This window comes from Mesoplodon densirostris, chromosome 19, assembly GCF_025265405.1.
Source record: "Mesoplodon densirostris isolate mMesDen1 chromosome 19, mMesDen1 primary haplotype, whole genome shotgun sequence".
Lineage (NCBI taxonomy): Eukaryota > Metazoa > Chordata > Mammalia > Artiodactyla > Ziphiidae > Mesoplodon > Mesoplodon densirostris.
Window position 1 is genome coordinate 7,108,763 of NC_082679.1, and position 17,800 is coordinate 7,126,562.

The 17,800-nt window shown below is 48.7% G+C and overlaps 1 protein-coding gene across 1 annotated transcript in view; it reads right to left on the bottom strand.

The window, feature by feature from the left end:
- The window catches only part of AP2A1 (adaptor related protein complex 2 subunit alpha 1), a 36,102-nt gene extending 24,893 nt beyond the window's left edge, over window positions 1-11,209 (bottom strand). The window contains exon 1 of the mRNA XM_060085105.1: window positions 10,993-11,209. Within this exon, the coding sequence (XP_059941088.1) occupies window positions 10,993-11,059 (67 nt within the window). The 5' untranslated portion in view covers window positions 11,060-11,209. The remainder of the gene's footprint in view (window positions 1-10,992) is intronic.
- Between the last annotated feature and the right edge of the window lie 6,591 nt (window positions 11,210-17,800).

Here is a 17,800-nt window from a genome sequence, read left to right on the forward strand (position 1 = left end):
AATATTTTTTAAAAAAAGTCTTCCCTGGCTCATTTCACACCATGTAACTATTTTATTTATCTTTACTGTCAAACCTCGGCTCCCCCTTCAGATTATAAGCATCACAGGGGAGCTTCTAGAACGGTGCCCAGCATATAGCAGGTGCTTAATAAATGTCTGGTCATCTGAATGGTGGAGCCTGCTCTGACCCATGGCTGTGTCATCCACATGTGGCCAGCCAACTGGGAGGTTCAAATGAATGACTGAATGAAGGAGAAAGCGAGGGTATGTGCTCTCTTTCTCTTTAGATTTCCTGCCTCACCACCTATTCCCAACTTCCGGGAAGTTCCCATAAGCCTCACTTCAGCTATCACCTCCTCCAGGAAGCCCCCTTTGATTAGTACCTCCTGATCAGTTCCAAACAGACACTAGAGCTGCCGTGTCCAATACGGCAGCCATCAGCCAGGTGGCTCTCAAGCACCTAAAACGTGGCTGTTCCCAACTGAGATGGGCAGTAAGTGGCAAAGACACACAGGGTTTGGAAGGTTGAGTGTGGAAAAAAAAAAAAGAAATGTAGGGACTTCCCTGGTGGCACAGTGGTTAAGACTTTGTGCTCCCAATGCAGGGGGCCCGGGTTCAATCCCTGGTCAGGGAACTAGATCCCACATGCATGCCACAACTATGGAGCCTGCCTGCCACAAGTAAGACCCGGCACAACCAAATTAATTAATTTCAAAAGAGAAATGTAAACTATCTCATTACAAAGTTAAAAATATAATTAATTAGTTGTTTAAAAATTTTTAAATCAAAAAAATTTTTAAATATTGAATACATGTTGAAATGAGAATATTTAGTTGCCCGCATGCCGCAACTAAAAAGATCCCACGTGACACAACTAAGATTTGGGGCAGCCAAAATAAAATAAATAAATAAATATTAAAAAAAGAATATTGGGGGTGTATCAGATTATACAAACATATTATTAAAATTAATTTGGCCCATTCCGTTCTACTTTCTACTAACAAAAAAGTGGTTCCTGAAGAAGTTAAAAACCACACATGTGGCTTGCACTCTGGGTAGCGCTGCTCTTGGGCCTTTCCTGGGCTCCCACACTGCCCGGGTCACCTCCCTCAACGCTGCTGTGCGTGTCTGGGTCTGCTGCTGTCCCCAGACCACACCAGAGCCCCGAGGGTAGGGCCAGCGTCTGCCACTTTTCTGGGTAGTGACTCCACGTTCCACAGGTTTACTGAGTGCCTGAGCTCAGGAAAGGCATGAAGTTGTGTAAAAAAAAAAGGGTCTGAAGAGGTACAGAGTGACCCACTCCCAGGCCTCAGGGAGGGTGGGAGGTCTCTGGGACCCAGGCGATGAAGGGCCAGTACCTCAGCGATGAGGCTGAATTGGCCTGTGTGGCCCAGAGGCCATCTGATGCTTCATTTATTAATTACACGTTTCCTAAGCCCTGTGGGCCAGGCCTGAGTGGGGCAACGCTGGGCACCCACGACCCACGCAGATCTGGCACTTTTGATCCTCCCCCAGGGACTCCTGGCTTGGTGGGGCGCAGGCAGCTGGGTCCCGTCCCCACACCTGAGCGAGATGGGCGCAATTGGAGGTCACCCAGACACCCCCGGGGGCCTTGCTGGTGGCTGCCAAGAATAGGGGACATTTGAGGAGGGCCGTGAAAGATGAGGAGGGTTCAGGAGCAGTTCACCAGCGAGAACTAAGCCAGAACCATGTCACACTGCTGAGGTGTGCCCAGCGGAGGGTGGCCAGGGGGTCGGGTCAGCGCCTCCCTCTGGGGGCGGGGCAGGGCAGGGGCAGTGACCAGCACGGCAGCCCCTCAAAACTGGTGCGCATGTTCCGTTCTCCTCCTAACCTGAGGATGACCACACAATTGGTCTCATCAGTTGCCTTAAAGCTCTTCTGTAGGGACGAGAAAAAGAACACCAAACCGCTTTTATAGATGGACCATATAGCACACAGTGGCTGCCTAACTTTTATCACAGACAGACGGATATCTGCATGGCAATTAAATTACTGATCCTAGAGCCCTCTCTGGCCTTCGTTTAACTCTATTAAAAGCTTTACGAAGCAGGCAAAACTAACCTATGGTGTTGGATGACTGAGTAGTGGGGAAGGGGGGTGCCAGGGAGCTAGGATGTTGTTTTTGCCCCTGGGGGCCAGTTACGCAGCTGTGTTCAGTTGGGGAAAATTCATCAAAATTCATCACTTCTGATCTGTGAGCTTTTCTTTATAGATACACTATATATGTATATGTGAATATACAAGTTAATATATTTGTATACAAATATATATGAATATATTTTTATAGTGAAGTATATCAATGATGTAGAAGAGAATACAAAACAGATATGGACAATTTAAAGAATATGCAGGCATTCCCTGGTGGTTCAGTGGTTAGGACTCGGCACTTTGGCTCTGGTTCAATCCCTGGTGACAGAACTAAGATCCTGCAAGCCGCGGGGTGTGGCCAAAAAAAAAAAAAAATTCAAAGATAACATAAGCACATGACAGAGAATACGGAAAAGAAAAATAATGGCCATAGTTCATAAATTTTGGCTAATCTGAAGTGTTCTTCAATACACCTCTTTATAGCTAAATGATAACACTATGTAATTTGTTTTTAGAATAAAGTCCTGGAAATAAAGTTCTTAGAGCAACGAGTATGCCCATTTTCAAATTTTTCTGATATATGAAGGCAAATGGCTCTCCCATAATGAACCAGTTTATATCCCACCATCATGGTATCAGAATCCGTTTCCTAATAAAAGAATTTATGATAGTCGGCTGAGTGAATTATCCAGTAATTTATTTAATTATTATGCTATAGTTGGACATTTCACTCACTTAATAAAAAAATTATTAGTGCCTGCTATGTATAAAAATTAAAAATAAATTTTTAGGGCTTCCCTGGTGGTGCAGTGGCTAAGAATCCGCCTGCCAGTGCAGGGGACACAGGGTTCGAGTCCTGGTCTTGGAAGAGCCCACATGCTGTGAAGCAATGAAGCCGGCGTACCACAACTACTGAGCCTGCGCTCTAGAGCCCGCGAGCCACAACTACTTAAGCCCGCGCACCTAAAGCCCGTGCTCCGCAACAAGAGAAGCCACTGCAAGAAGCCTGTGCACCGCAAAGGAGAGTAGCCCCCCGCTCGCCGCAACTAGAGAAAGCCCGCGCGCAGCAACAAAGACCCAACGCAGCCGTAAATAAATAAAATTTAAAGTAAGGAGTATTCAAAGAATATATGTTTGTGTGTGTATATGTTTTCTCCTTAGTGTTTCAAGTGTTCACGTCTATTTGATATTGTCTTCTGCACCACCAATACACTTTGCTACAAAAAAGAATTCACAGAAAGAACAAAGCATCAGGTCTCCAAAAGAGAATGCTCTGTGGCCCTAGAGGAAATGCATCCCAGCAGAGCACATAACCTCTGCAAATATCTAGAGCCTGGGTGCCCAGAGACGGCACCTGGGTGCTGCTGAGGGTAACGCATGGGAGAAAGGGGCTGAAGGCGGCTGTGACAGAACTGGGCTCGTGGAAGAAACTTCCCATCACTCGGCCAGCCTGCGACAGGGGGATGAGCTCCCCGTCACAGGAGGCATTCAAGCATTTCAGGATGTTTTAAAGAGATTCCTTTATCTTCAAACATTCCCTGGGCCAAGCTCAGGGATGAGTCACACCTGCTCTGCCCTGGGGATGCTCCTTGATTGGAGAGGCTGACAGGGACAATGGGGAAAACTTTCACAGAGGCAAACACAGTGGGGGCTGGGAGGCTGGAATCAGATGCGGGAAGGAAGGCTTCCTGGTAGCCAGTTCCTGGGACTTTTTTTTTTTTTTTGGCCAGCTCCTGGGATTTTTTTTGTTTTTTGTTTTTCCTTTTTGGCCACGCTGCAGCATGTGGGATCTTAGTTCCCCAACAACGATAGAACCCATGCCCGCTGCAGTGGAAGCATGGAGCCCTAACCACTGGACCGCCAGGGAATTCCCCGCTCCTGGGATTTCAGGCTCAAAAGACGAGGCTGAAATGGACCAAGCAGAAATAAGGGGAGGTGTGCTCTGGGCATGAGGACCAGCTTGTGCAAAGGCCTGGGGGCTAGCACAGCAGGCGGGGACAGACGGTGCAACCTCTTGGCTTTTCTGAGGGTGCTGGGGAGCCATGGGAGGGCAGGGGCTCCCATTCTGCCTGCAGCTGTTGCTGTGAGGGCCGTGCAGGTGGAAAAGAGGCCACCCCCTTGCTACAGGCCAGGGCAGGTTACTGCTGACCGCTCCAGAAGGACCTTGGGGCTTCTGGGTAGGGGAAATAAGCCTCCCTAAGCATTTAACCTGGGGCATCGGGGTGGGGCTGTCACTGCCACAAAAGGCATCCTAACAAACCTGGACTACCATGAAGGGACTGACATGCTTTTATGGCTGTAACCCAGGCACTGGCTGGCACCTCACTGCAAGACCCTTCATTGCCTTCCAGACAACTACTGTTTACAATACAAAGCAACAAAAGTTTCTCTCTACTAGGATGTGCTCCAGTGTCTCCCACACAAGTCCCAACAGCCCTGAGTCCTCAAAGAGGGTTCTGGGAGATGATGCTTGTTGACTCTGGACCCCTATAAAGTTCAGAACATGTTGGCCCACGTGGTCCACCACCAGAGCCACTGGCCACATATGGCCACTGGACATTTGAAAATTGGCTGGTGCTACTGAGGGACTGAATTCCTAATTTTATTTAATTCTAATAAGTTAAACATTAAAAACCAATCCTCCACTCAGTCACTGGAAAAGTATGTTTGGAATGACTTGGACCCTTTGTGAATCTTCTTTTTTAACCATAAGTTTTATGAACTCTTAAGACAGAGAAAATATTTCCAAAGAAACTGTAGCCTCCGAGTTGAGAAAGGAACATAAACTGTCTTGTTAATCATTGAAAAAATATCGATTACACATTCAGATAATATTTGGGGCATATCTGGGGTAAAGGAAATAAATCATATTAAAGTTAATTTCCCTGGTTTTACCTTTTTAATGTGACTACGGAAAATTTAAATGTACATATGTGGATGGACCTAGAGATTATCATATTAAGTGAAGTAACAAATATCATATGAGAAAGACAAATATCATACGGTATCACTTATCTGTGGAATCTAAAAAAAAGATACAAATAAACTGACTTACAAAACAGAAATACACTCACGGACACAGAAAATAAACTTATGGTTACCAAAGGGGAAACTGCAGGGGTGGGGGGGAGGGGGGAGATAAATTGGGAGTTTGAGATTAACATACACACACTACTATACATAAAAGAGATAAACAACAAGGATCTACTGTATAGCACAGGGAACTATACTCAGTATCTTGTAATAACCTCGAATGGAAAAGAACCTGAAAAAGGATATATATACATACGTATATGTATTCAATATATATATGTATAACTGAATCACTTTGCTGTATACTTGAAACTAACATAACACGGTAAATTAACTATACCTCAATTTTTTAAAAAATGTACGTATGTGGATCGCCGCAACCCTGGGTTAGATGTTATCAAGACTGTCAACATCTCTGAGAGAAAACATTCTCCTTGAGCAACCAAGTCACACCCTGTCATTTCCCTACTTGAACGTAGCTGCAAAGACCTCCCTGAGCTGCCGCCTAACATATTAAGGGGGCACATGCTGCTCTGTAAGCCCTCGGCTTCTGGGTGGGAATGCCAGCTCCCCAAGGACAGGGGTGGGTGGCTGTGTTCCGTGTAGCATCCTGACACAGGGTCCAGAGCAGTCCTGACACAGGGGAGATGCTGAATGCGATTGTGGACCGAGGTCACTAGATGACACACAGGTAGAAAGGGATGGGGCTCAGGCCTGGATCTATCTGTTGCCAGCATCTGGATGCCACTCATAACCTAAAGCCAGTTCCTTTAAGTGCTCTGGGCGGGGCGTGGGGGGAGGGGCGCTGTCCCCAACAGCACACTGATGTTGGAGCACCACCAAAGTGGGACTCATTCCTTCTGCTCTCTCCACAGCGGCCAGAGGGATTCTGTGAAAACATGAGTCAAATCCTGTCCCTTCTCTGCACTGAATCTCTCCCTGGCTTCCATCTGGCTCAGTGTAAAAACAAGTTGTCACTGGATCCACTAGTTCCCTCTCTGACCACGACTCCCACCCTCTCCCCGCATTCCTCCTATACCTGAAGCACAGTCCTGCCTCAGGGCCTTTGCACAGGCTGCCTGTGCTGCCAAAAATGTCTTCTCCCAGATTCTGCAGGCCAATTCACCCACCGAATTTTTCTTTGCTCCAATGTCACCTGCTCAGTGAGAGATGCTCCGAGCAGCGTATATAAAAGCGCCATCCCTACACCCCTACACCCCTTCCCTGCTTTATTTCCTCCCAACACTCACTGCTACCTGTCTGAACACCTGAACACTATATATTTTCCTGTATATTGGTCCATCTCCCCCCTAGAATGTGAGCACCATTGGGAGGGGACTTTTGCTCACCGTTTTAGTCTCATCACCTAGAAAGTGTCTGGCACTCAATCAGTGCTCAGTAAAGATTGATGTGTTCATTCATTCATTCATTCATTCAATCAGCAAACACCTCCCAAGGACTCTTGTGGGCCAGGCCCTGCAGAAGGTGGAAGTGGGGACCCAGGGAGGGATCAGACCAGGGCCTGTGCTCCAGGGGCTGGGGGAGATGCCACAAACAGAATGGGTCACAGTTTGGAGTGGGATGTGCCCTCATGGAGAGCTCGGGGAACTGTGGCAGCCTAGCAACCCCCCTCCCATTCATTCACTCACACTGTCCTTGGGCTTGTGCAGAGCTGGGCCCTAGAGAGGAGGCAACCCCAGCTCCTGCCTTAGGGAGCTCCCAGTCAGATAAGTGTCTGGGAGGCTGACTCCCCTCCAGATAGGATAGGACTACGCCCTCAGGCTGGGCCCAGCCTCACCTCTCCCTTTCTTATCTGCAGAATTTGCCCTTCCTGGCTCTCCTTCTCAAAGCCTGCCTTTCATCTCCTTCTAGTTCCTTCCCCCTGAATTCCACTATGCCCTTCAGATCCTCCAGCAGGATGGCTTCACACTCCCCGCCGTCCTCCACCTGCTCAGCTCTGAGCACGGCCTCATCCATGTCCCTCATCCCTTCTTTTGCCCTCACTCCAGCTTGAAACCCTCTCCAGTGCTCTCAGGACAAACACCAACCTGGCCTCTGCCCACCTCCCCAATGTCAGATCCCATCCCTCTCTGCACCAGCCACATAGGCCTTAGCACAGAGTCTCGACGGGGCCTCAGGACCTTTGCACTTGCTGTTCCTCTGCCTTCACAGCTCTTCTCCCCTTCCCTTGGCCTGGCTAACCCCTCCCCATTGTCTGGGCAACGCAAGCAGACAGAGCCCCCGTTCTCTCATCATCGTGGCCCTCCCCCTCACTGGACTTAGGACAGCTACAATTTTTTTCCACTTTAAAAAAAACTTGATGCAAACAAGAAAGGAGCCAGGATATGGCTTTTAAACAAGCAGATCTAATTTTGAAAGTAAATTTCAGGTTATTTTCTGGGGGGCAACAAAATATACCTCCCTGAATGCCTTGTAATATATTTAGATTTGATTTTAGGTTTCTTCCTCAATTTAGGTAAAGAAAATAAAATTAATATATCATCTAACAGTGGCATATATGAAGTAGATAAACAACCAGGATTTGCACAGGAAACTATATTCAACAACCTGTAATAAACCATGATGGAGAAGAATATGAGAAAAAAATATATATATATGTATAACGGAATCACTTTGCTGTACACCTGAAATTAACACAATATTGTAAATCAACTATACTTCAATTAAAAAAAATTGAGATACAATTCACATAGCACACAGCTCACCATTTGATAGTGTGATTCTGTGGTCTTTAGCAGATCCACAGTGCTGTTCAGCTATCACCACCATCTAATTCTAGAACATTCTCATTACCCCCCCAAAGAAACCCTGTTCTCATTAGCAGTCATTCCACATTCCACCACCCCCTAGCCCTAGGCAACCACTCAACTACTTTCTGTTTCTCTGGATTTGCCTATTCTGGACATCTCATAGAAATGGTATCCTACAATATGTAGCCTTTTGTGTCTGTCTTCTTTCACTTAAAATGATGTTTTCGAGCTTCATCCATGTTGTAGCCTCTACGGTGCTTCATTCCTTTTTAATGGCTGAATACTATTCCATCGTGTGGGCGTCCACATTGTGTTTCTCCATCCATCCGCTGGCAGACATTTGGGTTTGTTTCCGCTCTTTGGCTATCTATCATGAATGATGCTGTATGAACATCCGTATACAAGTGCTTGGGAGATGGACAGCTGCGATTTTTATGCAGCACCCGTCTCCCTCAGGGGCTGGGAGTTTCATGGGGGTACAGACAAGTCTGTCCTATTTACCACTGTTTCCCCAGTGCCCATGATAAGGCTTGAAACATACCAGCCATTCAACCTACACTTGATGAGAAAACCAAGGACAAGGGGAAGCCCTGATTCTCCAGCCCTGGTTCATTTGGCTAAACTACTTCCACTGCCCCCAAGTCGGAGCCTCCTCTCCATCCTCTGGCTTCCCTCTGGGGTCCTGCAGTGACATCCACTTGTTTTCTCTTTCCTGCCCTGCTCCCATCATCTAATCCATTTGCAGATCCTTCAAAATCTATCTCCAACCAAACACTTCTCATCGTTTCCTTCTCACCCCAGTCGAACCAACACCGTCTCTCACTGGGATGCCTGCAACGGCCCTCTAATTCCTTCCCTGTTTCTGTTCGTACCTCCTTGGGTCTGTTCTCTTCCCAGCAGCCAGAGGAACTATTTTAATACATCTAACAGCTCCTGTCCCTTCTGTGCTCAAAACCTTCCCGCTGCTCTTGCTTCACTCAGAGAAAGGCCAAAGTGCTCCTAGTGGCCCACAAAGCCCTGTCTCCTCTCTGTCCTTATCTCCCACCGCTCTCCCTCCCTCCCTCTCTTGGCTCCAGCCACAAAAGCCCCCTCGCATTTATCTGAACCCACACCAAGCATGCTACAACCTCAGGACCTTTGACTGCACCATCCTCCTGCCTGGACCCTTCTTTCCTCCAAAATCTGCAGGGCTCGATCCCTCTCAATCCTGGTCCCTCCCCTCCCCCGCTTGCCAGCCTTATTTTTCTTCACAGCACTAGTCATCGTCTGACCCTGCGGTTCTCTGTGTTTACTTGTTAATCTCCCTCCTGGCATGGGTGCTCCCAGGGGCAGGAATTTTTGTTCACTGTTATAGCCCCAGTCCCCAGAAGTGTCTGGCACACTGGCGTGATCAAAAAGCTTTTTGTCAAATGAATAAACGAATGAACGAACCTTCAGAGGCAAGATGTTCTGATCAATGGCAGTCAGCCGACAAGAAAAGGGAGCCTCCAAGAAGTTGAATGACTTGCCAAGGGTCTCAAGGTAGGTGTCAGAGGCAATGCACACTTGCTGCTAACAGCTGGCCCCCGCAACCCACCAATCCTCAAAGCTCCACCCCTTTCATAAGTCTTAACCTCTCTCCGCCACTTGAGACCCAACAGTTTCCACCCCTCTTGCTCGCTGAGCACCTACTTACTACATGCCAGATCCTTCCATACCTACTAAATTCTAAAATCATCACTGGGCACCCAGCAGAGGCCGCTCTTCAGATCCAGCCAAATAACAAGAACAGTAGCCAAGCTATCTAGTGCCTGGAGTGTGTGAAAGGCCTCACTCACATTGGGTATCATAACCCCATCAGGAAGGTGTGATCAGCAGTCCCTCCTGACAGATGAGGAAACTGAGAGGCGACATCTCTCATTCAAGGTCACACGGCTAGGGGGTGAGAGCGCTCAGACTCAAACACAAGTCTGGCTGACCCCAAAGCCCGTGCGGACACAGCCTGTGAAGCTTTTGGCAGCTCCGAACACCAACACCCGCTCGCAGGAGCTGGGAGCTGACTTGGCACCAGGCCTCCCACAGTCACGACCATTCTTCCTGCTGGTGATGGCTGTCCCCATGTTGATGTGGTCAGATGGGAGAGCGCTCCAGATTCAGGGCTGTCCTGCTCCCTGACCCATGACCCCTCTCTGGGGCCAGGCTTCCCCCACCCCCCAGCTTTCCAGATCTCTTCTCCACAAATCCCTAAGGCCCCCTGGCCCCTTCTTTGAGATCTGGGCTCTCCCCATTCTGGCACATCCCCCAAGACACCGCGTTATAATGTCCTCTCCTTTGCAGGGCCCCCAGCTCCCTATTTCAGGTTCTCCCAAGACTCTCCACCTGCAGCGCCTCTCCTCTGTGCTCCCCTCAGTACCCCCTCTAGCCCCTTCTCCACTGCCCTCCATGTCTCCTAAGCAATCCTCCATCCTGGAGCCCCTCTATCCCTCACCAGGGGCCCGCTACAGTCCCCCACCTTCCCGTCTCTCCTCCCCAAACCCCTGGGACTTTCTATCATTCTCAAGTCCTCTCTATGAACTAGCTGGGAGCCTCGGTGACCTACCTAGCCCCTTCCCCTCTATGACACCCCCTCACCGAGGCCCTCAAGCCCAGTCCCTTTAGGCTGCCTGTGTTTCACGTCCTCCCAGTCCTCTCTGGCCTCCTCCCACTTTATCTCTCCACAGGGTACCCCCACCCACCAACCCATGCACCCTTTCCCCTTTCTAGCTACATCAGGGATTTCTCTAACCCCATCTCTGATACGATCCCCCAGCCTTTCTTCCATTCCCAGGGACAACTCTATGCCCCATCCCCGGGACTTTACTAGCCTCCTTTCTATTAAGACCCTCCCGGACGCCTCTAGCCACTACGTGTCGTCACCTCAAGAGGCACACTATGACACCCTAAACACCCCCATCCTCCCCACCCTAAACTACCCCCTGGGCCTCTCTATCCTCTTACTTTAAGACCGCAATGGATTTCTATCCCCTGGGCCCCCCTGTAACCCCCGAACCCCTCAATCCCACGCTCTCCCTCGCCCGGTGTCCCCCGGCCGCGCTCTCACAGTTCCGGATGTCGGAGATGAACACAGCGAGCCCCCGCATCCCATCGCCCTTGGACACGGCCGGCATGATGGCGGTGGTGTCGGCTCCAGGCCTGGCCGGGCAGGGCGCAGCACAGCGGGGGCTGGCAGGCGGGGACCGGGAGGGAAGGACCCCAGGCAGCGCCGAGGAGCCGAGCCGGCCAAGGGGGGAGGGCGGGCTGGCGGGCGGGCTGGCAGGCAGGCGGGCTGGCAGGCCGCAGCTCCGCCCCCGGACCCTCCCCTCCCCTCCGCCATCCTGAGCTCTCAGCCGCCTATTGGTTTGGATTACTGCCGCTCAGACTCGGGCTCATCCTCACTCCCTCTCTCATTGGTCTCTGGACAAAGGCACGCCGCTGCGATTGGCCCAGAGCCCCGCTATTTCCGATCGGGAGGGGGTGGGGGCGTTGCCCGAGAGACGGGCGGAGTTCGGTTACGTACAGTGGGACCGCCCCCTCCGCTCGGCCGGCTCCGATACTGATTGGATCCGGTTGCCCTGTTAGAAGGGAGGGATTGACGTGAAGGAAGCAGGGGGGCGGGCTCGAGCAGGAGGGACTTACGTTGATTGAGGCCCATGGGCGGGTATACCGCCCCCGCAGGCGTCGCGGATTCGCCGGACCAGTCCTACTCCCACCCCCGATTGGGCTGTTGTGGGGGCGGGAGGAGGGCGACGATCCGTAGAGAAGGAAGGAGCAGGGGGTTGTCCCTCGGCTGGGCTAGGATAGGTGGAGTGGCGCCTGCAATTCCCTGCTGCAGAGAAGGGGTTGGGAGGGGCTGGAGAGCGTGAGGTATTTGCTGCGCAAGCGTCTTTCTGTTCCCCTTTCTCCCTTTCCTTCACCCCCGACTCCTTAATCTCCTTCCAGGAAGACATCCCTTTCCCCTTCCCCTTCCTTCTCTAGAGGCCAAGATGTTGGGACCTAAATTTGTCCGGAGACCAAGTATCCCAGAGCGGAGGACCCAGTGATTCAAGTCTACTCCCATTAAGCAGAGGTTAAAACTGAGGTCCAAAGAGGACCTGAATGACATGCCCAAGGTCACACAGCTCAGAAGTGGTAGAGCCTGGATGTAAACTATATTTTGGCTTTTAACCACTTTTCAATATACAATGGCTTTTTTTTTTCAACCATAACACCATTAGGAGATACAGATCCAGACCTTTGGGTGACTGGCTTTGGGGAAGGCAAAGCCTCCGGAACTCCAACGCCCAGGGCTAAAGAGAAATTTGGGGCAAAAGGAATGGGAAGAGTCCATTCTGTCACCTCGAGGAACTAAGCACCACCCGCCAGCCTTTTCCAATCTCAGAAGCCTAGTGTTCTTGGAATGAGCCTTGGGGGAATGTCACGGGTGCTGGGAACATCCACTCTGAATCCTGGGGGTATGGATAACGCCATTAAAAAAATACATATTAGCAGTGGGGTTGGTACTAGTCTGCTTTTCGAGGGATGCGAAGAGAGACATTCAGAGTCTGAAGAACAGGAAAATTCTGTCCCTAAGGAAGAGGGAAAAGCGACCCTCTTCCCAGCTTTAACTATCCACCTCCCTCTCACCCACCACCTTCAACCCTTCACCCAGAGCCCACCAGGAGCCAGATAGAGTGAACTCTGGGTTTTTGTTGCGGGGTGAAAGATGTCCTGATTCTAAGTCCTGTCATGGGTAGGTGGGGGAACTCAGTCCTCTCCCAACCCCCTCTAGAGCTTATAAATTAGCCAAAAGTTAATTTTTAAGACTGGCTGTAAAGCAAAGGCATTCTGGGCACACATAAGGAGTGAGACTGGGAAGAGCCACCCTAACCTGAAAAACCCTGGGACTGTCCCATCCTGCGTGGGGGGTGGATGTGGCACCACCCACAGGAGCTCATGGACTCATCCCTGCCCGTTTAAAGCAGCACTTTCCAGAATATATACAGTGGGAGCCACAAATACAGTTTTCAGTATACTCCTGCCACGTTAAAAAAAAAAAAAAGTAAAAAGAAAAGGTGAAATGAATTTTAATAATATATTTCGTTTAACCCCATATACCCAAATATTATCATTTCAACATAGTTGACATTCTTATCTTCCTAAGTCTCTGAAATCTGGTGTTTATACATATAGCACAGCTCAGCTGAGACATGCCATGTCGCAAGCGCTCAGCAGCCACAAGGCCATTATTGGAAAGCAGAAAATTACAGGACCAGATTTGAGTAAGACCATTCTGGGGTTCAGGGGCTGAGGAGGTGACCCATTGCTAAGTTTTAAGACCAGGTCATGAACAAGTTCATGTATGGGGTTCTAGATGAGGCTTAGACAAGTCCTTTTTGGTTTCAAGATGGAGCATTGGGACTTACCTCGTGGCTCAGTGGTTAAGAATCCGCCTGCCAATTCATGGGACACGGGCTCGAGCCCTGGTCCGGGAAGATCCCACATGCCGCAGAACAACTAAGCCCATGCGCCACAGCTACTGAGCCTGCGCTCTAGAACCCACGTGCCACAACTACTGAGCCCGCATGCCACAGCTACTGAAGCCCACGTGCCTAGAGCCTGTGCTCCACAACACGAGAAGCCACCGCAATGAGAAGCCCGCGCACCGCAACGAAGAGTAGCCCCCACTAGAGAAAGCCCGCGCACAGCAACGAAAACCCAACACAGCCAAAAAAATAAAAATCAAATCAAATCTCTAAAAATAAATAAATAAAGACGGAGCATTAAGGGGGAACCCCAGGAGCTCCTCAAATTGCTCAGGGGTTGAACCACAATAGCTTTTAAGATTTTGACCTGAGGGGCCTCCCTGGTGGCGCAGTGGTTGAGAGTCCGCCTGCCGATGCAGGGGATACGGGTTTGTGCCCCGGTCCGGGAGGATCCCATATGCCGCGGAGCGGCTGGGCCCGTGAGCTATGGCCGCTGAGCCTGCGCATCCGGAGCCTGTGCTCCGCAACGGGAGAGGCCACAACAGTGAGAGGCCCACATACCGCAAAAAAAAAAAAAAAAAAAAGATTTTGACCTGAACAAATTAACTCCTGATTTTCTCCAGAAAAACTGGACTCATCCCCAGTCTTCCCATTTTGGCAGCTGGGCCCGCCATCAATCACCCAGGCACTCTTGCCAGGATGGACCCCCTCCCGTCCTTCACCCCAAACCAAAGCCAGAACACACCCCAAAGCCGGCCACCTCCTCCCATCACCACTGCCTCACCTGGTGCAGGCCACCATTGCCATCAGCTTTTGCCTGGAACCTTGTAGCGACATTCCTGGCCATTCTCCCTGCTTCCATCCTGGCCACTCAGGGTGCTTTTTGCAACATCAGTCAGCTGTGTCCTTCCGCAGTTTAAATGCACCAGACACACCGGCCTCCTCTTGGCCATTAAGACCCTCCAGACTCATTCCTGCCCTCTGCCCACCTCAGCTTTCCCCATGGCTGGCTCATCCTTTAGGTCTCAATGCAATGTCCCCTCTTAGGAGAGAACTTCGGGATTTAGGGATTTAAACTGACCTCTCGGGACTTCCCTGGCAGTCCAGTGATTAAGATTCTGTGCTTGCACCACAAGGGGCATGGGTTCAATCCCTGGTCAGGGAACTAAAATCCCACATGCCGTGCATCGTGGCCAATAAATAAAGAAATAAAAAAATAAAGTGACCTCTCCGTGTCGTACTTGAACACATTATCCAGTATTAAAAAAAAAAAAGTGTTACAGCAATCCCACTCCTGGGCATATATCCGGGAAAGACGAAACTCTAATTCGAAGATATATGCACCCCAACGTTCATAGCAGCACTATTTACAATAGCCAAGACATGGAAGCAACCTAAATGTCCATCAACAGAGGAATGGCTAAGGAAGATGAGGTACATATATACAATGGAATACTGCTCAGCCATGAAAAAGAATGAAATAATGCCATTTGCAGCAACATGGATGGACCTAGAGATTATTACACTAAGTGAAGTAAGTCAGAGAAAGACAAATATGTGATATCACTTATATGGGGAATCTAAAAAAATGATACAAAGAACTTATGAAATAGAAATAGACTCACGGACATAGAAAACAAACTTATGGTGACCAAAGGGGAAGGGGGGAGGGATAAATTGGGAATTTGAAATTAACAGGTACACACTACTTTATATAAAATAAACAACAAGGACCTACTGTATAGCACAGGGAACTATACACTATCTTGTAATAACCTAGAATGGAAAAGAATCTGAAAAAGTATATACACATATACATATATATATATATATATATATATATATATATATATATAACTGAATTACTTTGCTGTATACCTGAAACATTGTAAATCAACTATACTTCAATTAAAAAAATTTTAAGGGACTTCCCTGGTAGTCCAGTGGTTTAGACTCTGCACTCCCAATGCAGGGGGCTTGGATTCAAACCCTGGTTGTGGAACTAATATCCCACATGCCATGCAGCGCAGCCAAAAAATAAAAACAAAAAAAATTTTTTAATGTGTTATAGAAATTTTCAAATATACCCCTGCAAAGCAGAAGGGTATAATGCACCCCCATATACCCAGCTCCAACAGTTATCAACATATAACCTTTATTCTTTCATTTATAATCCCCTGCATTTGACTTCCCTACCCACAACTGGATTATTTTAAAGCAAGCCCCCCCATGGTATCATTTCATCCCCATCACCCAGTTTCTTCTCCAACACTTCACAATGAAAATTTCTAAATATTCAGAAAGTTGAAACAACTGTACAGCAAACACCCATATACCCCATTGCCCCAATGCTGGCATTAACATTTTACTCCACTCGCTTTATCACAAGTCCATCTGGCCTTCCCTTCCTCCATCCATCAATCCATCATGTGGTATTTATTTTTAATTTTTAAAAAATTTATTTATTTTATTTGGTTGCGCTGGGTCTCAGTTGCAGCAGGCGGGCTCCTTAGTTGCAGCTTGCTGGCTCCTTAGTTGCAGCATGTGAACTCTTAGTTGCAGCATGCGTGCAGGTTCTAGTTCCCTGACCAGGGATCGAACCCAAGCCCCCTGCATTGGGAGCACAGGGGTCTTTTTTTTTTTTTCAAGTTATCCTAATTTATTTATTTATTTATTTATTTATGGCTGCGTTGGGTCTTCGTTGCTGCGCGCGGGCTTTCTCTAGTTGCGGCAAGCAGGGCCTACTCTTCGTTGCCGTGCACGGGCTTCTCATTGCGGTGGCTTCTCTTGTTGTGGAGCACGGGCTCTAGGCGAGCAGACTCAGTAGTTGTGGCCCACGGGCTTAGTTGCTCCGCAGTATGTGGGATCTTCCCAACCAGGGCTTAAACCCATGTCCCCTGCATTGGCAGGCAGATTCTTAACCACTGTGCCACCAGGGAGGTCCCAATCCATCATGTATTTTTTTTTTTTTTTTTTCGGTACGCGGGCCTCTCACTGCTGCGGCCTCCCCCACCGCGGAGCACAGGCTCCGGACGCGCAGGCCCAGCGGCCATGGCTCACGGGCCCAGCCGCTCAGCGGCATATGGGATCCTCCCAGACCGGGGCACGAACCCGCATCCCCTGCATCGGCAGGCGGACTCTCAACCACTGCGCCACCAGGGAGGCCCCATCATGTATTTTTAATGCATTCAAAGTAAGTTGCAAATAGCACTATTCACAATAGCCAAGATATGGAAACAACCAGGTGGTATATACACACAATGGAATATTATCTGGCCGTGAGAAAAGAGGATATTCTGCCGTTTTCAGCCACGTGGACAGACCCTGAGCACATTATGCTAAGCTAGATAAACCAGACAGAGAAAGACAAGTACTGTATGATTTCACTTATATGTGGAATCTTAAAAAGTCTAACCTGTAAAAAAAAGATTAAAATGGTGGTTACCAGCAGATAGGGTGTGGGAGATAAGATTGATGTTGTTTAAGGGTACAAATTTGCAACAAATAATAAATAAGCCATAGAGATCTAATACACAGTATAGTGAATATAGATAACAATATTGTACAATAATGATGTGATAGTATAGCTACAATGGCAATCATATTATAATATATAAATGTATCAAAGTAAGACACACTTTAAATTTATAAACACTATATGTCTGGGAATTCCCTGGCAGTCCAGTGATTAGGACTTGGCCCAGGTTCGATCCCTGGTCAGGGAACTAAGATCCCACAAGCTGTGCAGCATGGCAAAAAACAAAACAACAACAACAAAAAAGTCAAATTTATTCAATAAAAAAACAATTAAAAAACAATAAAACAAAGTTGCAGATATCAGTACTCATCAACCCTGTTACAGGTTGAATTACGTCCTGCAAAAGATGCTCAAGTCCTAACCCGCAGTAGCTGTGAATTTGGCCTTATTTGGAAATAGGGTCTTTGCAGATGATCAAGACATGGTCATTTGGGTGGGCCCTAATCCAACATGTCCAGTTTCTTAAAAGGGGGGAAATTTGGACACAGAGATAAACAGTTCCACAGAGAAGATAGTGTGAAGACACGGAGAAGATGGCCATCTACAAACCAAGGAACACCTAAGGATACCGGATACTAGGGGAGAGGCACAGATTCTCCCTCACAGCCTCAGAAGGAACCAATCCTGCTGACACCTTGACCTTGGACTTCTGGCCTCCAGAACTTCCAGACAATAACGATCTATGGTTTATTTATTTATTAATTTTTTGCGGTACGTGGGTCTCTCATTGTTGTGGCCTCTCCCGTTGCGGAGCACAGGCTCCAGATGCGCAGGCTCAGCGGCCATGTGGCCCACGGGCCCAGCCGCTCCGTGGCACGTGGGATCCTCCCAGACCGGGGCACAAACCCGTATCCCCTGCATCGGCAGGC